This window comes from Mesoplodon densirostris, chromosome 1, assembly GCF_025265405.1.
Source record: "Mesoplodon densirostris isolate mMesDen1 chromosome 1, mMesDen1 primary haplotype, whole genome shotgun sequence".
Lineage (NCBI taxonomy): Eukaryota > Metazoa > Chordata > Mammalia > Artiodactyla > Ziphiidae > Mesoplodon > Mesoplodon densirostris.
In genome coordinates, this window is record NC_082661.1 from 106,460,260 (window position 1) to 106,478,778 (window position 18,519).

Genomic DNA, 18,519 nt, shown 5'->3' on the forward strand with positions numbered 1-18,519 from the left:
GCTCCAGGCCTCCTGCTCCGAGGGGCCGGCGCTTGTCCGATGAGACACATGAGCAGGCCTGCGGGGACGGCACAGAGTGATCGGCGACGTCCAGTACGACTGCTGAGCCCAGGGGAGGCCCCTCGCCAGGCCGGGCTGAGTTTAAGGGATGTGCAGGAGCCGGTCAGGGCTGCGCCAGCATCCCTGGAGGCCCACGAGTGCCAGGCTCTCACGAGGCCCTGGAGCTGTGAACAAGAGTGAGAAGCTGTTATAGTTCAGCATGGGACGAAGAGCACATGGAGGAAAGGGAGTGAAGATTTCCTTCCTAAACTTAAAATTGCAACACACACACACACACACACACACACACGCACACACACACACACACACACGGGAGGCAATTAGCCCTCTGTGGGGAAAGCCAAACTGTATGTTCACGTGGGATCTATGAGGTAGGGTACCTCGCGCTCCCGCCAAGGGGATCCGTGCTCCCAGGGGTGCACCTACGGAGATAGGCCTGCATTTTCACAACTGAAACAGCAGGAACCTGATCAGTTGAATCAAAGTGTGAAGGGAAGTTGTGTCGGAAGTGGGGACCCATGAATACGAAGCACGGAACAGAAGCCCTCACAGAGCCAAACATTGTCCTACTTGGGAGGCAGGGGCACGGTGGCCTTAGAGTGTGACAGACCCCTCGGCAAGGGCATGGGGAATGAGGACCAGGGCCTGGAGAAGTGACCGGACCCTCAGTCTCCGGCTCAGCCCATCTCTGCTTCTCTCAGAGTTGCCACATCACGGGCTTCTCTCAGAAGCAGGCTTTCTTCCTGTGCAGAGACCCTGGGATATCCCAACAGCTCTACAGAGGAAGGGAAAGGAATTCCTTCTCAGCCATAGACACAAAAAGAGAAATGTGACTTCCGGCAGTGGCCGTGGCACTCCGATCAGACCACCTTCCCACAGATATCAACTAGAAAGTATGCTAAAGTATAATAAACAACTACCTAAAGGTACCGAAAAGTGACCAAAAGCAGACAGAAATAGGAGGTGGGTTAACACTTGGAAGGAAGGAATAGCACAGGGTGAGTTTCCCGTTTTGTAGCTCTTCACCTGAAGGCAAGCCTCTGTCCGTGTTGTGTGTGGCTAAAACTCTGACAGAAATCCAGGGTCTTACTGGCTTCAAGAAGCAGAGGACAGGGCCTTCCTTCGTGGCACAGTGGTTAAGAATCCACCTGACAATGCAGGGGACATGGGTTCAAGCCCTGGTCCAGGAAGATCCCACATACCACGGAGCAACTAAGCCTGTGTGACACAATTACTGAGCCCACATGCCACAACTACTGAAGCCCACGCACCTAGAGCCCATGCTCTGCAACAAGAGAAGCCAGTGTAATGAGAAGCCCACGCACCACAATAAAGAGTAACCCCCGCTCGCCACAACTAGAGAAAGACTGCGTGCAGCAACGAAGACCAAAAGTAGCCAAAAATAAAAATTAATTAATTAATTGGGGAAAATAAAAAGCAGAGGAAAGAGGTCAGGGCAGCCAGTGAATCTGGAAAGTGAAGGGAGAAATCTCAGAAAGAGGAGAGTCAAAGGAGAACCCCGAATTCTGGACTTGAACTCTGCCCAGATCTCTGGCTGACCCCTGACTGTATGTGATAAGGGCAGACTTCAAACAGCCCAGCTACTGCTGAAGGGACTGATGCGAGCTTTCAGCTACTGCTGACTGCAGGGGGACAAAGTTTGAAGTTTTGTTTTTTTTTCTAAATCAGCACTGCTGAGAGAAACATAACAGAATCTAGAGTGTCTACAACATATCATTTATAATACAATAGCCAGAATACAATCCAAAATTACTAAACATATGAAGAGGGTAACCCGATCCATACTCAAGAAAAAAGATAGGTATAACTGAATCACTTTGCTGTACACCTGAAACTAACACAATATTATAAATCAACTACACTTCAATTTTTAAAAAAGCAGCAAACTATTGATACAGCTGTCAACATGGATGAACCTCAAAACATTATGGCAAATGAAAGAAGACAGCCAGATACAAAGGAGTATTTATAGTAAGTAATTTATTACACCATTTATATGAAATTCTGGAACACTCAAAATTAATTTACAGTATGGCATACTTTGTGTTGTATATATTTTACCACAAAAAATAATGAAAAGAAAATCTGCACTGATAGAAAGCGAACAAGTTGTTTCCTGGGATCTGGAGTCGATTGCAACTTGCGTGTCATCCTGGAACTCGGGGTGCTGTCCTAGAACTCGGGGTGCCGGCCTAGAGCTTGGGTGTCATCCTAGAACTCGGGTGCCATCCTGGAACTCAGGGTGCCAGCCTAGAACTCGGGTGCCATCCTGGAACTCGGGGTGCCAGCCTAGAACTCAGGTGTCGTCCTGGAACTCGGGCTGTCATCCTGGAACTTGGGTGTTGTCCTAGAACTCGGGGTGTCATCCTAGAACTCAGGGTGTCATCCTAGAACTCGGGTGTCATCCTGGAACTCGGGGTGTCATCCTGGAACTTGAGGTGTCATCCTGGAACTCGGGGTGTTGTCCTGGAACTCGGGTGTTTCCTGGAACTTGGGGTGCCATCCGGGAACTCGGGTGTCATCCTGGAACTTGGGGTGCCATCCTGGAACTGGGGGTGCTGGCCTAGAGCTTGGGTGTCATCTAGAACTTGGGGTTCCAACCTGGAACTCGGGGTGCCGGCCTAGAACTCGGGTGCCATCCTGGAACTCGGGGTGCCGGCCTAGAGCTTGAGTGTCATCCTAGAACTCAGGTGCCATCCTGGAACTCGGGGTGTCATCCTGGAACTTGAGGTGTCGTCCTGGAACTCGGGGTGTTGTCCTGGAACTCGGGTGTTTCCTGGAACTTGGGGTGCCATCCTGGAACTCGAGTGTCATCCTGACCAGAGATCTTGCTATAAAAAGCTTGTCCAGAACACCTGCCTCTTCTAGGAACCAAATATTGTTCTGGACGAAAAGTTTTTGTCTCAAAAAAACATTCCAAGGATGGGAGCTCCTCATATTTTGGCACTGGAAACTTCCCTTCCTCTTTTATTCGCTGCCCCTCTCCAGCCTCCCCCAGTTCTAGAAACAGGCTCCCTTCTGGACAGGCTGCAAGCAGGGACTACAGCTCCTTCATCCAGGGCTTCACCTGCAGCACCTGCCAGGCCCTCAGTCAACATTGTTAAATAAATAAATGTTTAACAGGCTCCCATCCAGACTGGCCGGCACTGAGCACTTGGTCTGTAAAGCCAAAGCCAACACCATCCTGACCAATCAGAAGAGACCAGTGGTGCCAGTTGGGCCTTGACGCACCGAGTCTTCCAAGATCCCTCCTGTGGGCTCACTTCCACATGTGGTGGTCACTGCTTGGTGGCTCGTGTCCTTGGAACCTGCTGGGTGAGAGGCTGGCCTCTGATCATGCTTCTGCTCACACAGGGAAGGAGCGGCTTGCTGCTTGCCTTGGAGTTCCTGTTCAGGAAGCTGCCCAGTTTTTGGAGAGTTTTTTGCAGAAGTACAAGAAAATCAAGGACTTCACCCAAGCAACCATTGCCCGATGTCACCAGACAGGTCAGCCAGCTACTGCCAAAGCCATCGGCAGGTCCCCCTCCCTCTCCCACGCCCTCTCTACAGTAGCCAGGTGGTCTTCCAGGCCCTGCTCCTCCAGTGGATGGGTGAACAGATGGGAGGGTGGTGGGTTGATGGGGGCGGGGTGGGTGGGGACTGGGTGAGCATCCAGCCCCTGCTGGATAAATGGGACCAAAAGGCTCCACGTAAGGAGGGTCCAAAGCCAGGCTCTTCTTGAGGCAACAATACTAAGCTTGAGTTAGAAATGATAGATGGATAGATACACAGAGAGAGAGATCCTGCACCTAAAAATGGAGAACTATGTTCTTAGGAAAAGCATGTGGTATATCTACAAAATTTCACCACAATTTGCTCACAGATTTCAAGGAATATCAAATAGAACATGTTCTGTGACCACAGTGGAATAAAAAGGTAGTTTATATCAATATGTGTGGCCATCCATCCATCTGCCTATTTGGAAAAATCATTGCACTCCTAAATGGTTTAAGATTTTAAAAAGAAGTCCCAAGCAAATGACACGCATTTTAGCAATAAATGACAGTATAAGTATCTCAATGAAAAACTGTAAGACATGGCCAAGCTGACCTTCACTTAGAGATGAAGGAATTCTTTAAAAGAGTGTTTTAAAAAGAAAGAAAAATTTCTGAACATAAATGACTGTATTCAACACAAGACATTTGGGAAAGAGCAGCAGAGTAGATTAAAGAAACAAGAAGGAAGGAAATCAACGTAGGAGCAGAAGCTCAGGAAACAGACGCAAAACAGAGAGCAGTGGTCGCCACAGAGCAAGCGGAGAGTCAGCACACGTGGGAAGCGGAGAGTCAGCACACGTGGGAAGTGGAGAGTCAGCACACGTGGGATCACGGAGGGTTGGCACATCCCGCAGCGCCCGGGATCCTCCCGGGGGCTCAATGATGACCTTTCTCTCGGGAGCCCGTGAGTGCAGGGCGGCCCCACAGGCTCCCCTGGGCCTGGCCGCACATCCCGACAGCAGCCTGTGCCGGGTCAGCGCTCAGCTCCTGCAGCCTCCTGGGGGCTCGAGAAAGCCGGGAAACCGTTTCTATCCCCCAGTGAGCATCTCACAGGCCTCGGCTCCTGGGCCTGGGGGTGAACCGTACGGAGGCTGCACAGCCCGGGTCGACGCCTGCAGCCTCCTCGCTGGGGCCCCACACTTGGGAAAAATAAAATACTATCAATTATGAAATGTGAAAACAGTGATAGAACCCAGCGCTGCTGAGTGCACGGAGCCAGGGTCACTGCAGGAGGAGGGACAATCAGACGCAGGCCCTCGTGCCACACAGCGTGGCCAGGCGTGGTGTCCACGGCTGCCCATAACTGCCTATGTCATCCTCACTGCAACTCAAAAGCTTGGGTCGCATCGTTACCCTGCTTTACAGGTGAAGAAAATGAGCCCCGAGAGGTCAAGTAGCTTCCTGAGTTCACACAGCTAACAAAACAGGTGGTGCCAGGCCGGGACCCACCCCCATGCAGCTTGGCCCAGCCAGTGCCTCTCTGCTGCACGGCTCTGCATCCCTGCCCTGCACTTAACTTTCTCTAAGGGCCATGGAGCTTTACGCTTGCCAGTGTGAAGCATGCGTGTCCTTTGACGCAGCAATTACATTTCTGGGCAGACGCTCAACTGTCATTAAATTATGCTACAGGCATTTGTTGGGTGACTACCCATGTCAGGCACTGTGTTGGCACCAGGGATAGGATCTCCTGGCTCTCCTGGAGACACAGTCCAGGGAAACGTAACCCACAAGTGAGCAAGTACATCCAGACGGTGTCAGAAAGATGGGATCCTGAGTGGGGAAGAATCCTGGGGCACTAGGCAGAGAGCAGCAGAGGGCAGCCCTGGGGACTGTCAGCCTCAGTGACATAAAAAGAGGTGACACCTGAGCAAGACCAGGTGAGAGGCCAGGGAGAGCCGGCAGGGAGGGGCGGGGGCCAGGAAGAGGCAGGTGTGCGCCCAGACTCTGCACAGCACTACATAGGTCACGAAAAGAACCTGGGTTTCATTTTTCGCAGATTGTTCCAGCAAGACTGTGGAAAAGAGATCGGGAGGGGAGCTGATCAGAGCCAGCACCTGCGAGAAGTGACGCAGCTGTTAGCTCAGGAACTCCCGGGAGGTGGGATGGAGGGGGACCACTGGTGAGAGGTAGACAGCAGGGCAAGGAGGGAAGGAGGTGGTGTGAGCCTGCGCTCTCCCTGCAGGCTCACTGACCTGCCCGGGGGTGGACAGGTGGGCCAGGCAGGTTGACCATAATGTTGATGAAGCTGTAAGTTCAGGGTCCTCCTTGTGTGGGCCCGTCCTCCCAGGCCCCGGGAGAGGCCCTGCAGTGTGTTCACGTGGTCACATCTTTTGTAAAATTGGCAAAAGCAGGGTACTTTAACTGCGATTGACTAAGACGCTGTCTCTTCCCCTCCACCCTCCTCCACCGTACTCCTTTCCATGGTATGTAGCATTGCTGTGGCCACAGCTATTTTTTGAATCCGGCCTAAGGGGAAGTCAAATTGGTGACTCATTTAGTTCGGATCTCAGTGTGGGTATTCCTGAGGTTTGTTGCTCTTTCCATGCATGGTTGAGGGGTGCTAGCCGTCCTGGCACAGGGATGGCTTCCGGGAGCATTCCTTCCATGCCTTCCCACTTCCCGAGTGCAGTAACAGGAAGGTGCAGGGCCAGAGGTCATCTCACAGTGTGAACAGGAGCTATAATCGCCAGCACCGCAAGCCTTGGAAACAAGATTTGAAATGTATGGAACCAGGGGCTTCTACTTCGGGCCACAAAGAAGTTCAGACTTTTCTCCCACCATAAACAACTAGAAAACTGGGCAAAATGTATGAAGCAACTGTTCCAGACACTGGATCATAGGCAGTGTATTACTCTGGTCTCTGATAGAACAGAAGCAAAGGAGGGGAGCCCTCTGACACCCTGTATCTAGGGCCACTGACCATAGTGCAGGAGGGGAGCCCAAGCAGATTACAGTGGCCTCGCTGAGTTGAGGAGACAAGGATTGGGTTTGGGAGGCAAAGGCAACTGGATCTTGCAAGGTAGACTATCAGAGAGGAGGAAGTTATAGAGAAAAAGTCTCCATGAAACTTCAGAGGAGTCCCCCGTCTGTCCTTAACGCTAAGATACGTGTGCAGAGAGTGAAACTCCACAGGACTAAGCAGAATCACTTCTGGGGAGCAGCAGGCTGAACAATCTCAGAGTGCACACAGGGCCAGGAGATGTTTGGGTTCTGACCATTGGAATGGAGGGTGCTCAATGGACATCTGAGACGTTCACCCAGAAGGGTAACACTTTAGCAGTAGGTCTAAACTAGCCCTAGATTAAAACTGCTCTAAACCCACCCTAACAAAGCTTAAAAGTGGGCCTCAAAAGGATCAGGCAATCTGCAAGTACCTTAGGCCTGCCTAACACTCTTGAAAGGAAAACACCAGGGGCTTCCCTGGTGGTGCAGTGGTTGAGAATCTGCCTGTCAATGCAAGGGGCATGAGTTCGAGCCCTGGTCTGGGAAGATCCCACGTGCCGCAGAGCAGCTGGGCCCGTGAGCCACAACTACTGAGCCTGCGCATCTGGAGCCTGTGCTCCGCAACAAGAGAGGCCGTGATAGTGAGAGGCCCGCGCACCGTGACTAGAGGGAGCCCTCGCGCAGAAACGAAGACCCAACGCAGCCATAAATAAATAAATTAATTAAAAAAAAAAAAGAAAGGAAAACACCAAACCCCATCACTGAACAACATAAAACGCACAATACCCAGCATCCAGTCAAAAATCACTAGACAGGGCTTCCCTGGTGGCGCAGTGGCTAAGAATCCACCTGCCAATTCAGGGGACATGGGTTCGAGCCCTGGTCCAGGAAGATCCCACATGCTGTGGAGCAACTAAGCCTGTGCACCACAACTACTGAGCCTATGTGCCACAACTACTGAAGCCCACGCACCTAGAGCCGGTGCTCTGCAACAAGAGAAGCCACCACAATGAGAAGCCTGTGCACCACAACGAAGAGTAGCTCCCGCTCGCCACAACTAGAGTGAGCCAGCATGCAGCAACAAAGACCCAACGCAGCCAAAAATAAATAAATAAATAAATTTTATAAAAAAGGAAAAATCACCAGACACACACAGAGACAGAGACTGGAATGTGCCAGTCAGAAGCACGGCTCTCCCTGTTCTCGCTGCCTATCACAGTTAGGGGACTTAAATTATACGTTGCCTGGCATTGTAGCAGGTGCTTAATACACTGTCATTTTTATAATTATTGCATATGTGAGAAATTCTTCCAATCCTCAGACACATAACGTGTAAGTTGGGGATTTAGTTCTTGCCAACACCTAGTAAAACCAAAGTTCTCACTGGTCAGGAACATAACCATTGAAGCACCTCTGCATTCATTCTCTTAAAGAGGACCCCAAATTATGGAAGCTTTGGGCACCACAAAGCTTGGATGTGCCCTCATGTGTAGGGATGTGGTCTCTGACGCAGACCATCAACCCCTCCTTGAGTGAACTAAGGATTAATGCTTTTCTCCCCAATTCCAGCTGCCACACTGTCCAGAATTACTTCTGTCCCCAAGAACCACAAGTGGTTTTTCACCTTTATAGTGTAAAAACAGCCCTTCCTGTCCTACATCAGATCTAAGCACAGCTAGAAGTTAGAAAGTGTGCAAAACATGCCACCAGGCAAGCAAAGGCTACTCTGCTGCTGTCCTTGCTTTCCCACCACAGAACCCACCTGCCCTAGAGACAGACCCAGAGGCCTCAGGGCGGAGCTCTGGCACTGTTGCTCCGGCTGCAGCAGGGAGGGTTCCCGCGGGGCCCCAGGACCTAATCTGAGAGCAGCTGTGCCCACAAAGGGGAGGGTGCAGCAGGGCGTCGCGCCGCCCGCTCACTGCTGCTCTCATCTTGCTCTTCCTTCATGTAACGCAGGCTGTGTGGTGTCCATCATGGGCAGGAGGAGGCCGCTGCCGAGGATCCGTGCATGCGACCCGCAGCTCCGGGCTCAAGCAGAGCGGCAAGCGGTGAACTTTGTGGTGCAAGGTGCCAGAGCCCCTCTGCTTCTCGGTTTTCAGCCCCAGGAGATTGGTGCCAGGCTATATCCTGCTCTCGTCCTCCTGGCGGTTACTGCTGGGAGCCACAGGGCAGGTGCTCAGCACCTGGTCCTCTCCTGATTGCGACGCACCCCACAAGGCCAGACGGGAGACAGGCTCCAGGAGGTCATCTGGCCGGCGCCAGGGTCAGACCTGGAGCTCAGTCCCTTGACCCTCGGCCTGGTTTCTCCGCCACAGCCCTCATCCTTGGCAGGCATCCGAACCCCAGTGTACCCACCACGGATCCGTCAGTCTTCCTTAGAATGGCCAAAGCAACAGTCTCTGCGTGGAGGGCAGGTGTGAGGCGGCGCTAGGCGCTGTCCTGATGAGGCCTTGTGGGCCTGGGGGTCGGGCAACGTCCCCACCTATGACCCCAGTGGTCATGGATGGAGAACAAAGGTCCCTGGGCCCAGATACGAAGACTGGAGGTAGGACCCCAGCCCCAGAGGGGTTTCTGCAGCAGGAGGGTGGCCCGGGCCCAGCAGACGCGGAGTGCGAGGCATGGATGGTGGAACAGGAAGGTCAAGTCCTCAGTGAGTACTGCACAGAGGCCGGTGTGGCGGCGCTGCCCGGCTAAGCTCAGCCTTGGCGAGCAGGAGAGGCGGTGGCAGCTGTGGGAGGACGGCTGGGACCGGCTCTGGGCTCATGTAGCATCTTCCCGGGTCCTGGCCGGTGTGACCACCCAGACGAGAGCAGAGCACAGTGACAGCCTCCAACCCTGAGAGGGCTCTGCGTCTCAGGCCGGCTCTCTCACGCGAGGCCGTGGTTGGCTCACGACCACCCGCCTCTGTCCCTGAGGCATGTGCAAGGCGGCCTTGAAGCTGGTTTGGAGAAAAAACTGCACGCAGACCTCTCCACACGGGAAGCTGACCAGGAAGCCTGGCCACGCTTTGAGCTCCCCCGGAGAGGTGATCTCCCAGCTGAGCCGGGACAGCACGGGACAAGTGACCTGCCGTTGCCCGTGCTGAGCCGAGCCGGTTCCCACCAGGGAGCTGTCCCTCCACCTGGGCAGACACAGGGCCCGGCAGGCCTGTTCCCTCATCCCACCCCACCCGTGCTCTGCTCCCCCCGCCCCTCACCTCCTCTCTCTTGGCTCTGCCCCTCCTCCTAAAGTAGCAAGCCTCCCGACATCCCAGCCCCGGCAGAGGGTCCCCGTGGCGCTGAGACCCCTCGCGGCCGACAGGTCAGTCGCAGAGACCAGACTTGCACGTCCAGCATTCCTGCCGCGCTCGTGGGAAGTGTGACCCTGCAGTGGAGGGAGGCGGCCCACTGACTGGGACCTTTTATTTCTTCGTGAACCTCAGGAGCCTTGAACAGCTAGAGCAGCTTAAAGCCAGGAATGGAAACCTGAACTTCAGTCTGTTTCCCATGATCCGAACCGTTTTGTTTTTTTTTTTTCGGTACACGGGCCTCTCACTGTTGTGGCCTCTCCCGTTGCGGAGCACAGGCTCCAGACATGCAGGCTCAGCGGCCACAGCTCACAGGCCCAGCCGCTCCGTGGCACGTGGGATCTTCCCGGACCAGGGCACGAACCCGCGTCCCCTGCATCGGCAGGCGGACTCTCAACCACTGCGCCACCGGGGAAGCCCTGAACCGGTTGTTGAGACACCCATTGTTTGCCTGGCGCTGGAACAAGCGTGTCCCCTATGCTGGCCAGCACCTCCAGAGTGCCTGACTGACCATGTGATTGATCCCGCCCAAGTCCTAGAAGCCCATATCATAGCTCCACTCCACACACTGGGAGGCTAAGGTTCTGCCAGCTTCAAGGGCTTCACAGCGGGAGGGCTGAGGGAGTGGGGGCTGAGCCCATGGCCGCCGTCCGGGCTCCATCATCCTGTCGGCTGGTGCAGCGGGCACAGCCCAGGTGTGGTCAGAAACTGTGAGCATGCTGAGACACTGCTCCAAGGGGCAGGTCGTGTTATACGGCAGGTGTAGGGTCCCCAGTCAGCTGACTTGAGCGTATCAGAAGGGGACATCCCAGGTGGGCCTGAGCTGATCAGGTGGACCCTTGAAAGAATGTTTAGGGGTCAGAGTCAGAGATTCTGGCCGTGGAGGGGCAAACACGCTGGAGAGAGGGCCCGTGGCACAGACCTGAGGGCCACAGCCACCAGGAAACGGGAACCCCAGTCATGTGACTACAAGGAAATGAATTTTGCTGGCAACCTGTCATCTGAAAGTGTGCCTTCCTCAGTGGAGCCCCAGATGAGGACACAGCCAGGTCCACACCGACCTCAGCCTGCGAGACCCTGAGCAAAGGCCCAGCCACACATACAAGAACTGAGAGATGGTAGATCCCTGTGGTTCTCACCTGCTGGGTGTGGGGTCATGTGTTACACAGTGTAGAAAATTCAGACAGCCCTCCTGGGCGGGCAGGGCTGCGGGGCCCCAGGCCTCACACTGTTCATGAACCAGCGCCCTTTGTGCCTCACAGGGTCGGCCGCGGACCTCTGCAAGATGGCCATGATCCACCTCTTCACAGCAGTGGCCACGTCCCCCATCCTTACGGCCAGGTCAGTGAGTGAGCGCCAGCCGGCCCAGGCCCAGCCCAGGGCACGGACCTGCCCTCCGCAAGGCTCGGGTGGGCGGCCTGCTGCTCTGCGCCTGGCCCGCGGGCAGATGCCTCCTGGATGCGAAGCCACACTGGCCACTTCCCTCCGGGGCTCGGACCGGACAAGCTCGCTGACCCCCACGGAGGGACCCGCTTCAGCCAAGGTGCTCCCAGCACTCCCAGGAGAACGCTTTGTTCCCAGCTGGGGCTAAGCAAGGCGTCCAAGGGCCCACTTACCCCGGAGCACGCTGAGTCTCCCCAGGTTGCCTGGTGCAGAAATGTCTCCCCTCAGTGAGCCCGAACCCCTTCGGGCACGTCCCCAGGGGTACACACGCAGCTGCCCACCTCAGAGTTGGGTGGGCCCCGCGGCCCCTCAGACAGGACACAGGGCTCCACACTGCGTCCGCTCCCAGCCCCTGATAAGCGAGCCAGAGGCCCGGCTTCTGCTGCCATCCCTGCCCCGAAGGCTCTCGCCAGGCTCCACGTTTGCCTCGGTTGCTCTCCTGGGTACACACCCCGAGCAGAGGGAGTGTCCGGGGGTCTGGGTGACCAGGCGTGCTCGTCCCAGGCTCTGCTGGCCCAGAACCACCCCTCGGCCCGCCCAAGGTCCTGGCCTGGGTGCAGGTGGGAGGGGGTGGGTTCTCCTCCCGAATCCCAGGATCCCCTCCGGTCGGCCCACCTGGGCTCCCCAGAGAAGCGAGTATGTCTGACCCCAGGAGGTCTGCCTCCCTCCCTCTTTGGTCTCCAGGTCTGTTTGCCACCCCTCTGGGCCCTCTTAGGCTCCACGTGTGGGCCAGCGTGGGCCTGCCTGCTGAGGAGCCCTTCCCGGGCGTCAGCCTGTCTGCACCTGGGGAGGAAGCTCAAGGTGGGTTAGGTGGTGAAAATTTATGAAGTGTTAAGTGGTCTCACGGGCCCCACCCTGAGGGGTGTCTGCTCACTCCCCCGCATCCCTACGGGGCATCACCAGCACAGAGGACAGCTGGACCCTCCTCCCGCCACCTTTGGGACACAGGGGCCTGTTGGCCTGTGGCCACCCTTTTCCATGTGAGCTTATGGTTTTCTTTTGGCTTCTGATACTATTTTACATCCTCAAGGCATGGGATTTTTTCCTTGCCTGAGATCTTTCATCTTTGCTTAACAAGCTTCCACCTTTACTTCTTCAGATGTTTCCTCCTGTTCATTTTGATGTTTTAGCCTACGTTCTTTTGGCAATTTCAGCAACTTTGTAGAGAAGTGTGTCCGGGGCAAAGGCCCTGGCCTGTGGGGTCGTGTCCTAGTAAAGGAGAGGGGAGAAGACTTTCCCAGGCTCCACCGCTGTTGGCCTCCGCCTTTGCAGCCCCTGCACCGGGCACTTCCTCTGGTCCGTGGTTCACCTTACATCCCTGGGAAGGAGCAGCCACACCCCGGGCTGTCACCCCAGGGCTGGGAGGAAGGACAGAGGGTGAGAAGCCTGAGACCCGGCAGGATATAAGCGCTACCCCAGGTGCCCTGCGGTAGCTGCACCAGGGTCTGGGCTGCTGTCTCTGGTTTCTGCAGCAGCTGTGGGAGGGGAGGGGGCGGGAGCCGAGTGGGAAATGCTCCCAGTCGCCGGGACACGCACACGCGAGGCCAGATGTCTCTTCCATCCGGGGTTCCTCGTGGCTTTCTGCTTGGCTCCCGAATCTGTGCATCCTGGTCACCTGTGTCTTTTCTGAGGGTAAAACGCGCGAGGGTGTGTGGGGCCCGCGCTAGCGCCACTTGTTCCGTGTCCGCGATACCTTACGTCTAGGAGGTCTGGTCCATCTCCAGTTTCTGTGGGATGGGTAAGGGAAGTGGCATATGAGGGTCTGGGGCTTTTTGGTGACAATCCTCATCCAGGAATTCAGAAACCCTGTGGCCATCCCTGTTGCCAGCACTGTGTTGTCTTCAGGAAACGCGTTTCATAACAGAACACGTTAACCGCTTCGTGTCATTTCAGAAACCGAAGCAGGCCTATGTGGAACACGGCCGTCCACACTGTGCGTGTGAACTTGAGTTGTTCTCCCTGGAGTGGCAGGAAAGGTCTAGGATGACGTTGGTCGGGGGGGCAGGCAGATGCGGGCCACGCGTGAGCTGGTATCTGCCTGAAGCAACGTGACTGGAACGCATCCCTGGGGCTCCTGGCACCTGGTCCAGTCACCCCAAAGTGCCCCACGGGCTGGACCCACAGGACGGCCTCCACTCACTGCCCACGGGCTGAGGAAGGAAGGCCAGGGGGCTCGTGACCCCAAGCGCCGGCCGAGAGCTCACTTGGCCTCGTGCTGAGCTGTCGGGGGGGCGACCTCCTCTCTTCCGACGTGGGACCCCCATGACAGGCCCTTCCGGGTTTCAGACCATGTTGGGGCTGGAAAGAAGCTTTGGAGGCTGTCGATTCCAACACCTGCATGTAGAGAAGGGAACCCGAGAGCATGGTGCAACACGGCCCAAATCACCAGAGCTAGACCAGCACCGGGCCCCCCCGGCACGCTGCAGACTCTCCTTGCCCTGGGCTCGTGCAGAGGACCGCAGCCCCACTGCTTCCCCACTGGACGGCATGGCAGCCTCAGAGGACACTTACCCTGCTCCTTTGCCTGTGGTTACAGGACAGCAGGGTCATCTCACCACACAGGCAGCCCTCTGCCCACCTGGCAGCAACCCGAGGGCATCTGTGGTCAGGCTTAGCCCGGCATGTGGGCTCTTGCTCTCCCCATCTCAGGAAGGGGCAGAGAAGGTGCCTGGGGCCCAGGGGAGGCGACAGGACCAGCCAAGCAGCGAGGAGCGGCCTCGAGGGACATGGGGGCAGCAGGCCCTGGACTTCCCACGGTGACAGGGCAGCAGGTGGAGAGGGCTCTGCAGCACCTGGGCCCTTGAGGATGTATGGGAAGCAAGGCTGGGGCAGCCAGCAAGCCCCTGGACCATAGCCTGGACCACAGCAGCCACTGGCCGGAGTGGACCTTTGGGGGCGGGAGGACGCCACGCTGGTCCAGCAGGAAGGACGCAGAGCAGTTAACGAAACCTGACCTTGACAGCACAGAGGAACTGCGGGGGCACAGAGACCAAGCTCCCCAGAGCGGCCGTCTGTGGTCACCTGCACAAGTCAGGACGACAGCATAACGGCAGGGGCGTGGGGCCTCGCCGTGTCTCTCAAGGACTGTGGTCAGGCCACGGGAAGGCCTGGGGTTCAGCCACCGTGCGCCTGTGCTCTCAGATGTGTCCTCACGATGTGCTCAGAGCTGAGGGCGCCTGGAAGGGAGCTACCCCAGGCAGCCACGGCCAGCCGGGCCACAGCTGGGAGGTGAGGTGAGGCTCTCCTGGGGTGTCCCCACAAGAGCGCGGTTATGTGCGGCCTGTCCGCGCAGGACAAAAGGACGGGAAGTTCCTCAGCCATCAGCTCGCTTCCTGGGAAACAACGGGTCTGACACCTGTGTTCACCTGCCCCACCTGGGCGCCTCCTGTGCATTTCCTATGCCCCAGTTTCCAACTGGAGATATGGTAATGTCGCAGTCAGCTGTGAGAGTGATGTGTGAGCGACTAACGATTCAAACCTATTCTTAGGTTGCTGCCACACCAGCAACTCAGAATTTCACAATGTAATTTCAAAAAGTATGAAAACTCTCGGGAGCCTAAGACCCCGCCAGAGGCCTAGAAGTCAGTTTAAGAAAGTAAATGCCAATGCTGCCAGCCTGGTCTGGCTGCCAGCCCGGTCTGGCTGCCCGGAGGATGGTGCCGAGAGCCCTTGGCCAGAGGCTGCGCACAAAATACAGGCCCCCTCCTTGGGGGGACTGCGGGGTCTGTCGGCCAGCAGCCTGCTGCCTGGGCTGGACCCAGCATGCCCTGGGGATTCACTCCCACGAGCAGGATGCGCTGTGCCTGCTCACAGCAGCTCATACTCAAAGGTGGACTTTCCCCCATTGTGAGGAATCCAGTTGCTGACTTTGGTTCAGAGGCTCAGGGCGACAAGACTGAAGTCCCTCTGGCTCCCTGGCCGTTTCCCTCTTGGTGCCTTGATGGAGGTGGCCACTCCAGCAATCACAACGCATAGTAGGCAAAAGGAGAAAGTAGTGGTGATAGAAAGGGTACCAGCCCCCGTCCCTCCACACGTCAGCCCTTTCAAGAGCCTTCCTGGGAGCTGGGGGGTACCCACCGCATGTGGCTGGGAACACAGCCTCATCTCACCCTGACCCAACAACAGAGAAAGGGGGAGAGTGGTTCGGGGTAGAGTCCTGTGCTTCTCGGTTACAAAGTCCTGCACAGCTTCTGAAAGCACCGGCACAATCCGTCTCTGCACTGGGCTTGAAGACTGTTCCCTGCCCCTGGCCGGACTCACCATTGTGGTGACCCCTGTCCGGGGGCCTCGCCTCACCTCCCTGTGCAGCCCCAGCTCCCTGGTGCCCCTGGGCCCACAGCTCTGCCAGGCGCTGCCTCTGTCTGCAAGCCCTGTGCCTGCTGTGGACAGGCAGTACGGTGACAAGCGTGCACACACAGTATGGTGACAAGTGTGCACAGGCTGTACAGTGACAAGGACAGGACATGGCCCCTTCCCTCGGAAGCAGCGTCCTAGAGGCAGAGACCAGGTCACACAGAGGGCAAAGCACACGCCCCCCCACCCCCCCACATGCCTACCCTCCTTCCCTGAAGGCTACAGGCCTTCAAGACCATCCTGCACCACGCCTCCCCCCTCCCTGAGTGCACAGGGCGCGCCTCCTTCGTCCACCCCAAGGAGGGGCTGGCACAGGGCCTGGGGTCATAGCCCCCAGCAGGTGTCAGAAGCCAACCCAGATCCTACCTTCTTTTTTTAAATCAATTTATTTATTTTATTTATTTATTGTTGGCTGCGTTGGGTCTTCATTGTGGCACGCGGGCTTTCTCTAGTTGCGGTGAGCGGGGGCTACTCTTCATTGCGGTGTAGCAGGCTTCTCATTGCGGTGGCTTCTCTTGTTGCAGAGCACGGGCTCTAGGTGCGTGGGCTTCAGTAGTTGTGGCTCACGGGCTCAGTAGTTGTGGCTTGTGGGCTCTAGAGCGCAGGCTCAGTAGTTGTGGTGCACAGGCTTGGTTGCTCCGTGGCATGTGGGATCTTCCTGGACCAGGACTTGAACCCTGTCCCCTGCATTGGCAGGTGGATTCTTAACCACTGGACCACCAGGGAAGCCCCCAGCTCCTACCTTCTAAGCATGGGGCACGCCTGGCCCATGCTGGCCAGATCCTTGCAGACTGTGTTCCGTGCGGCCAAAGAAGAGCTTCCAGGGCCGATCCCTGGGGTGTCCTCCTCCTCCATCCCCACCCCTTGCACACATGCACACCTGCCAGTCCCTGGCTCTTGAGTCTACGTCCCACCAGGAGCCCTGCCCCTCAGCAGCACCTTTGTTGCCTACACATCTCCTTCCACTGCAGCGTCCACACCCCCCCTCTTCCTCACCCAGAGGCAGGAGGGGACAGACACCCCTCAAGGGGGTGCCTGAGGGGGCTCAGAGAAGTAGGGCACCGAACAAGGACTCCCCCAGCGGAGGGGGCTGGAGTGAGTGCTGACTCCTCCCCTGGAGCTCAGCCCTGGGCCCAGACCCAGGCGGGGAGCGTGGTGTCTCTGGGACGGGGAGTGGCCAGGAGGGCAACAGCAAGGTGCCCAGGCCGTGGGTCAGGACCCAGGAGCAGGGACATGCTGGGGCCTTGTGTCTGCAGAATGGCCTCGAGTAGAGCCTGTCAGGGACCCTGCCCCTGCGATGGTCCAAGGGGGGCTCTTCTTCCTCAAAATGCTCAGCCCCACCGTGTCCTCGTCAGGCTCCCCAGGTTGGGGGGTGGGGGCAGGGGGTCGCCCGGACCCTCTTATCCTGGGCCCTCTGCCTCCAATGCATCATTCTAACCTGTGTTCTCCTCCTCCTGCAGGCTGTCCTGGTGACGGTGCCTTGACCCCCAACCCACCAGCCCCTGCCTGGGTCCTCCCACTCCCCACCGAGCCACATCCTCACGGGCACCTTGTGCCAAAACCTAGGTGGATTGGCCAGCACCGGGCAGCGCCCCACGTGCCCCTGTGCACATGCCCCACCCTGCACCCCTTGTCACAGGCAGGGACAGAGCACAGAAGGCCCACGCACGGGGGCGACTCCCTCAACCGCATGTCTTGCAGGTTGGTTGCCCAGATTCACGACGAGCTGCTGTTTGAAGTGGAGGATTCACAGATTCCTGAGTTCGCAGGTGAGCCCTGAGGAACCAGGGTTGTTTCTATTTCACGAATAGTTACAGTATCTCCCTGGGGGCTCACAGGCCCGCTCCCTGCACCTGCTGTGTGTCACCTGCAGAAGGGCCAGCCTTGTTTGGGGGCCCTTGAGAGGTCTGGACGGCCACTCCCTGGCCAGCAGCCCTTGGGGAACACTAAGTGCCCTACTGGGGGCCCTGCATCAGCCCCAGGGGCCCCAGAAAGATGGGGGTGGCATTGGGACCCCAGGCTGGAGGGAGCCAGGCGGTGGGGCCGGCAGCAGGGTTAGTGCTGGAGCATCGGGGTGGCTGAGGCCCACAAGCTGAGCACAGACTCCAAGCCTGGGTCCCACCCTGCCCCCGCGACAGGCACCACCCGCTGTGAGCCCTCCGGGATTCTCTGAAGCTAGAGACCACCTGTCCCCTGACTCAGTCCTCAGGTTGGGCAGGACTCCTCCCCTAAACAACCACCACTGCAGTGGGCATGGGGGCCTCTCTTCTGCCTCTCTAGTGAGAGCAGGAGCCCTAGGGCCCTGGTCCCTCTAGGCCCTGCAGGGCCTGTGAGGGAGGTGGCCGAGGGTGGAGAGAGTACAGGGCTGGGTATTAGGGCTGGGCGCCAGCCTCCCAACCAGCTCCCAAGTGACAACTGGCCGAGCCCTCCCCTAGCTCCGCCACCACCTGCAGAGACCTGCCCTGAAAAATGGTGAGACCACTATCCTCAGCACCCCAGCCTACACACACCCCCATCTTACAGTTGGGAAACCAACCCATGGCAGGGCCCCATCCTACACAGGGCCCCATCCTACACGAGGCTTAACCCTACATGGGGCTTAACCCTACACGGGGCCCATCCTACACGGGGCTTAACCCTGCACAGGGCTTAACCCTACACGGGGCTTCATCCTACACGGGGCCCCATTTTACAATGGGCTTCATCCTACACGGGGCCACATCCTACACAGGGTCCCATCCTACATGGGGCTTAACCCTACACTGGGCCCATCCTACACGGGACCCCATTTTACAATGGGCTTCATCCTACATAGGGCTTCAGCCTACCCGGGGCCCATCCTACACGGGGCCCCATCCTACAAGGGCTTCATCTTTC

The 18,519-nt window shown here is 57.2% G+C and overlaps 1 protein-coding gene across 1 annotated transcript in view; it reads left to right on the forward strand.

Annotated features, from left to right (window-relative positions):
* Nucleotides 1-18,519, forward strand: part of POLN (DNA polymerase nu) — a 192,851-nt gene that overhangs the window by 170,804 nt on the left and 3,528 nt on the right. Inside the window, exons 21-24 of the mRNA XM_060106912.1 lie at nucleotides 3,436-3,567; nucleotides 8,517-8,627; nucleotides 11,109-11,187; nucleotides 17,344-17,411. Coding sequence (XP_059962895.1) covers nucleotides 3,436-3,567; nucleotides 8,517-8,627; nucleotides 11,109-11,187; nucleotides 17,344-17,411 — 390 coding nt within the window. The remainder of the gene's footprint in view (nucleotides 1-3,435; nucleotides 3,568-8,516; nucleotides 8,628-11,108; nucleotides 11,188-17,343; nucleotides 17,412-18,519) is intronic.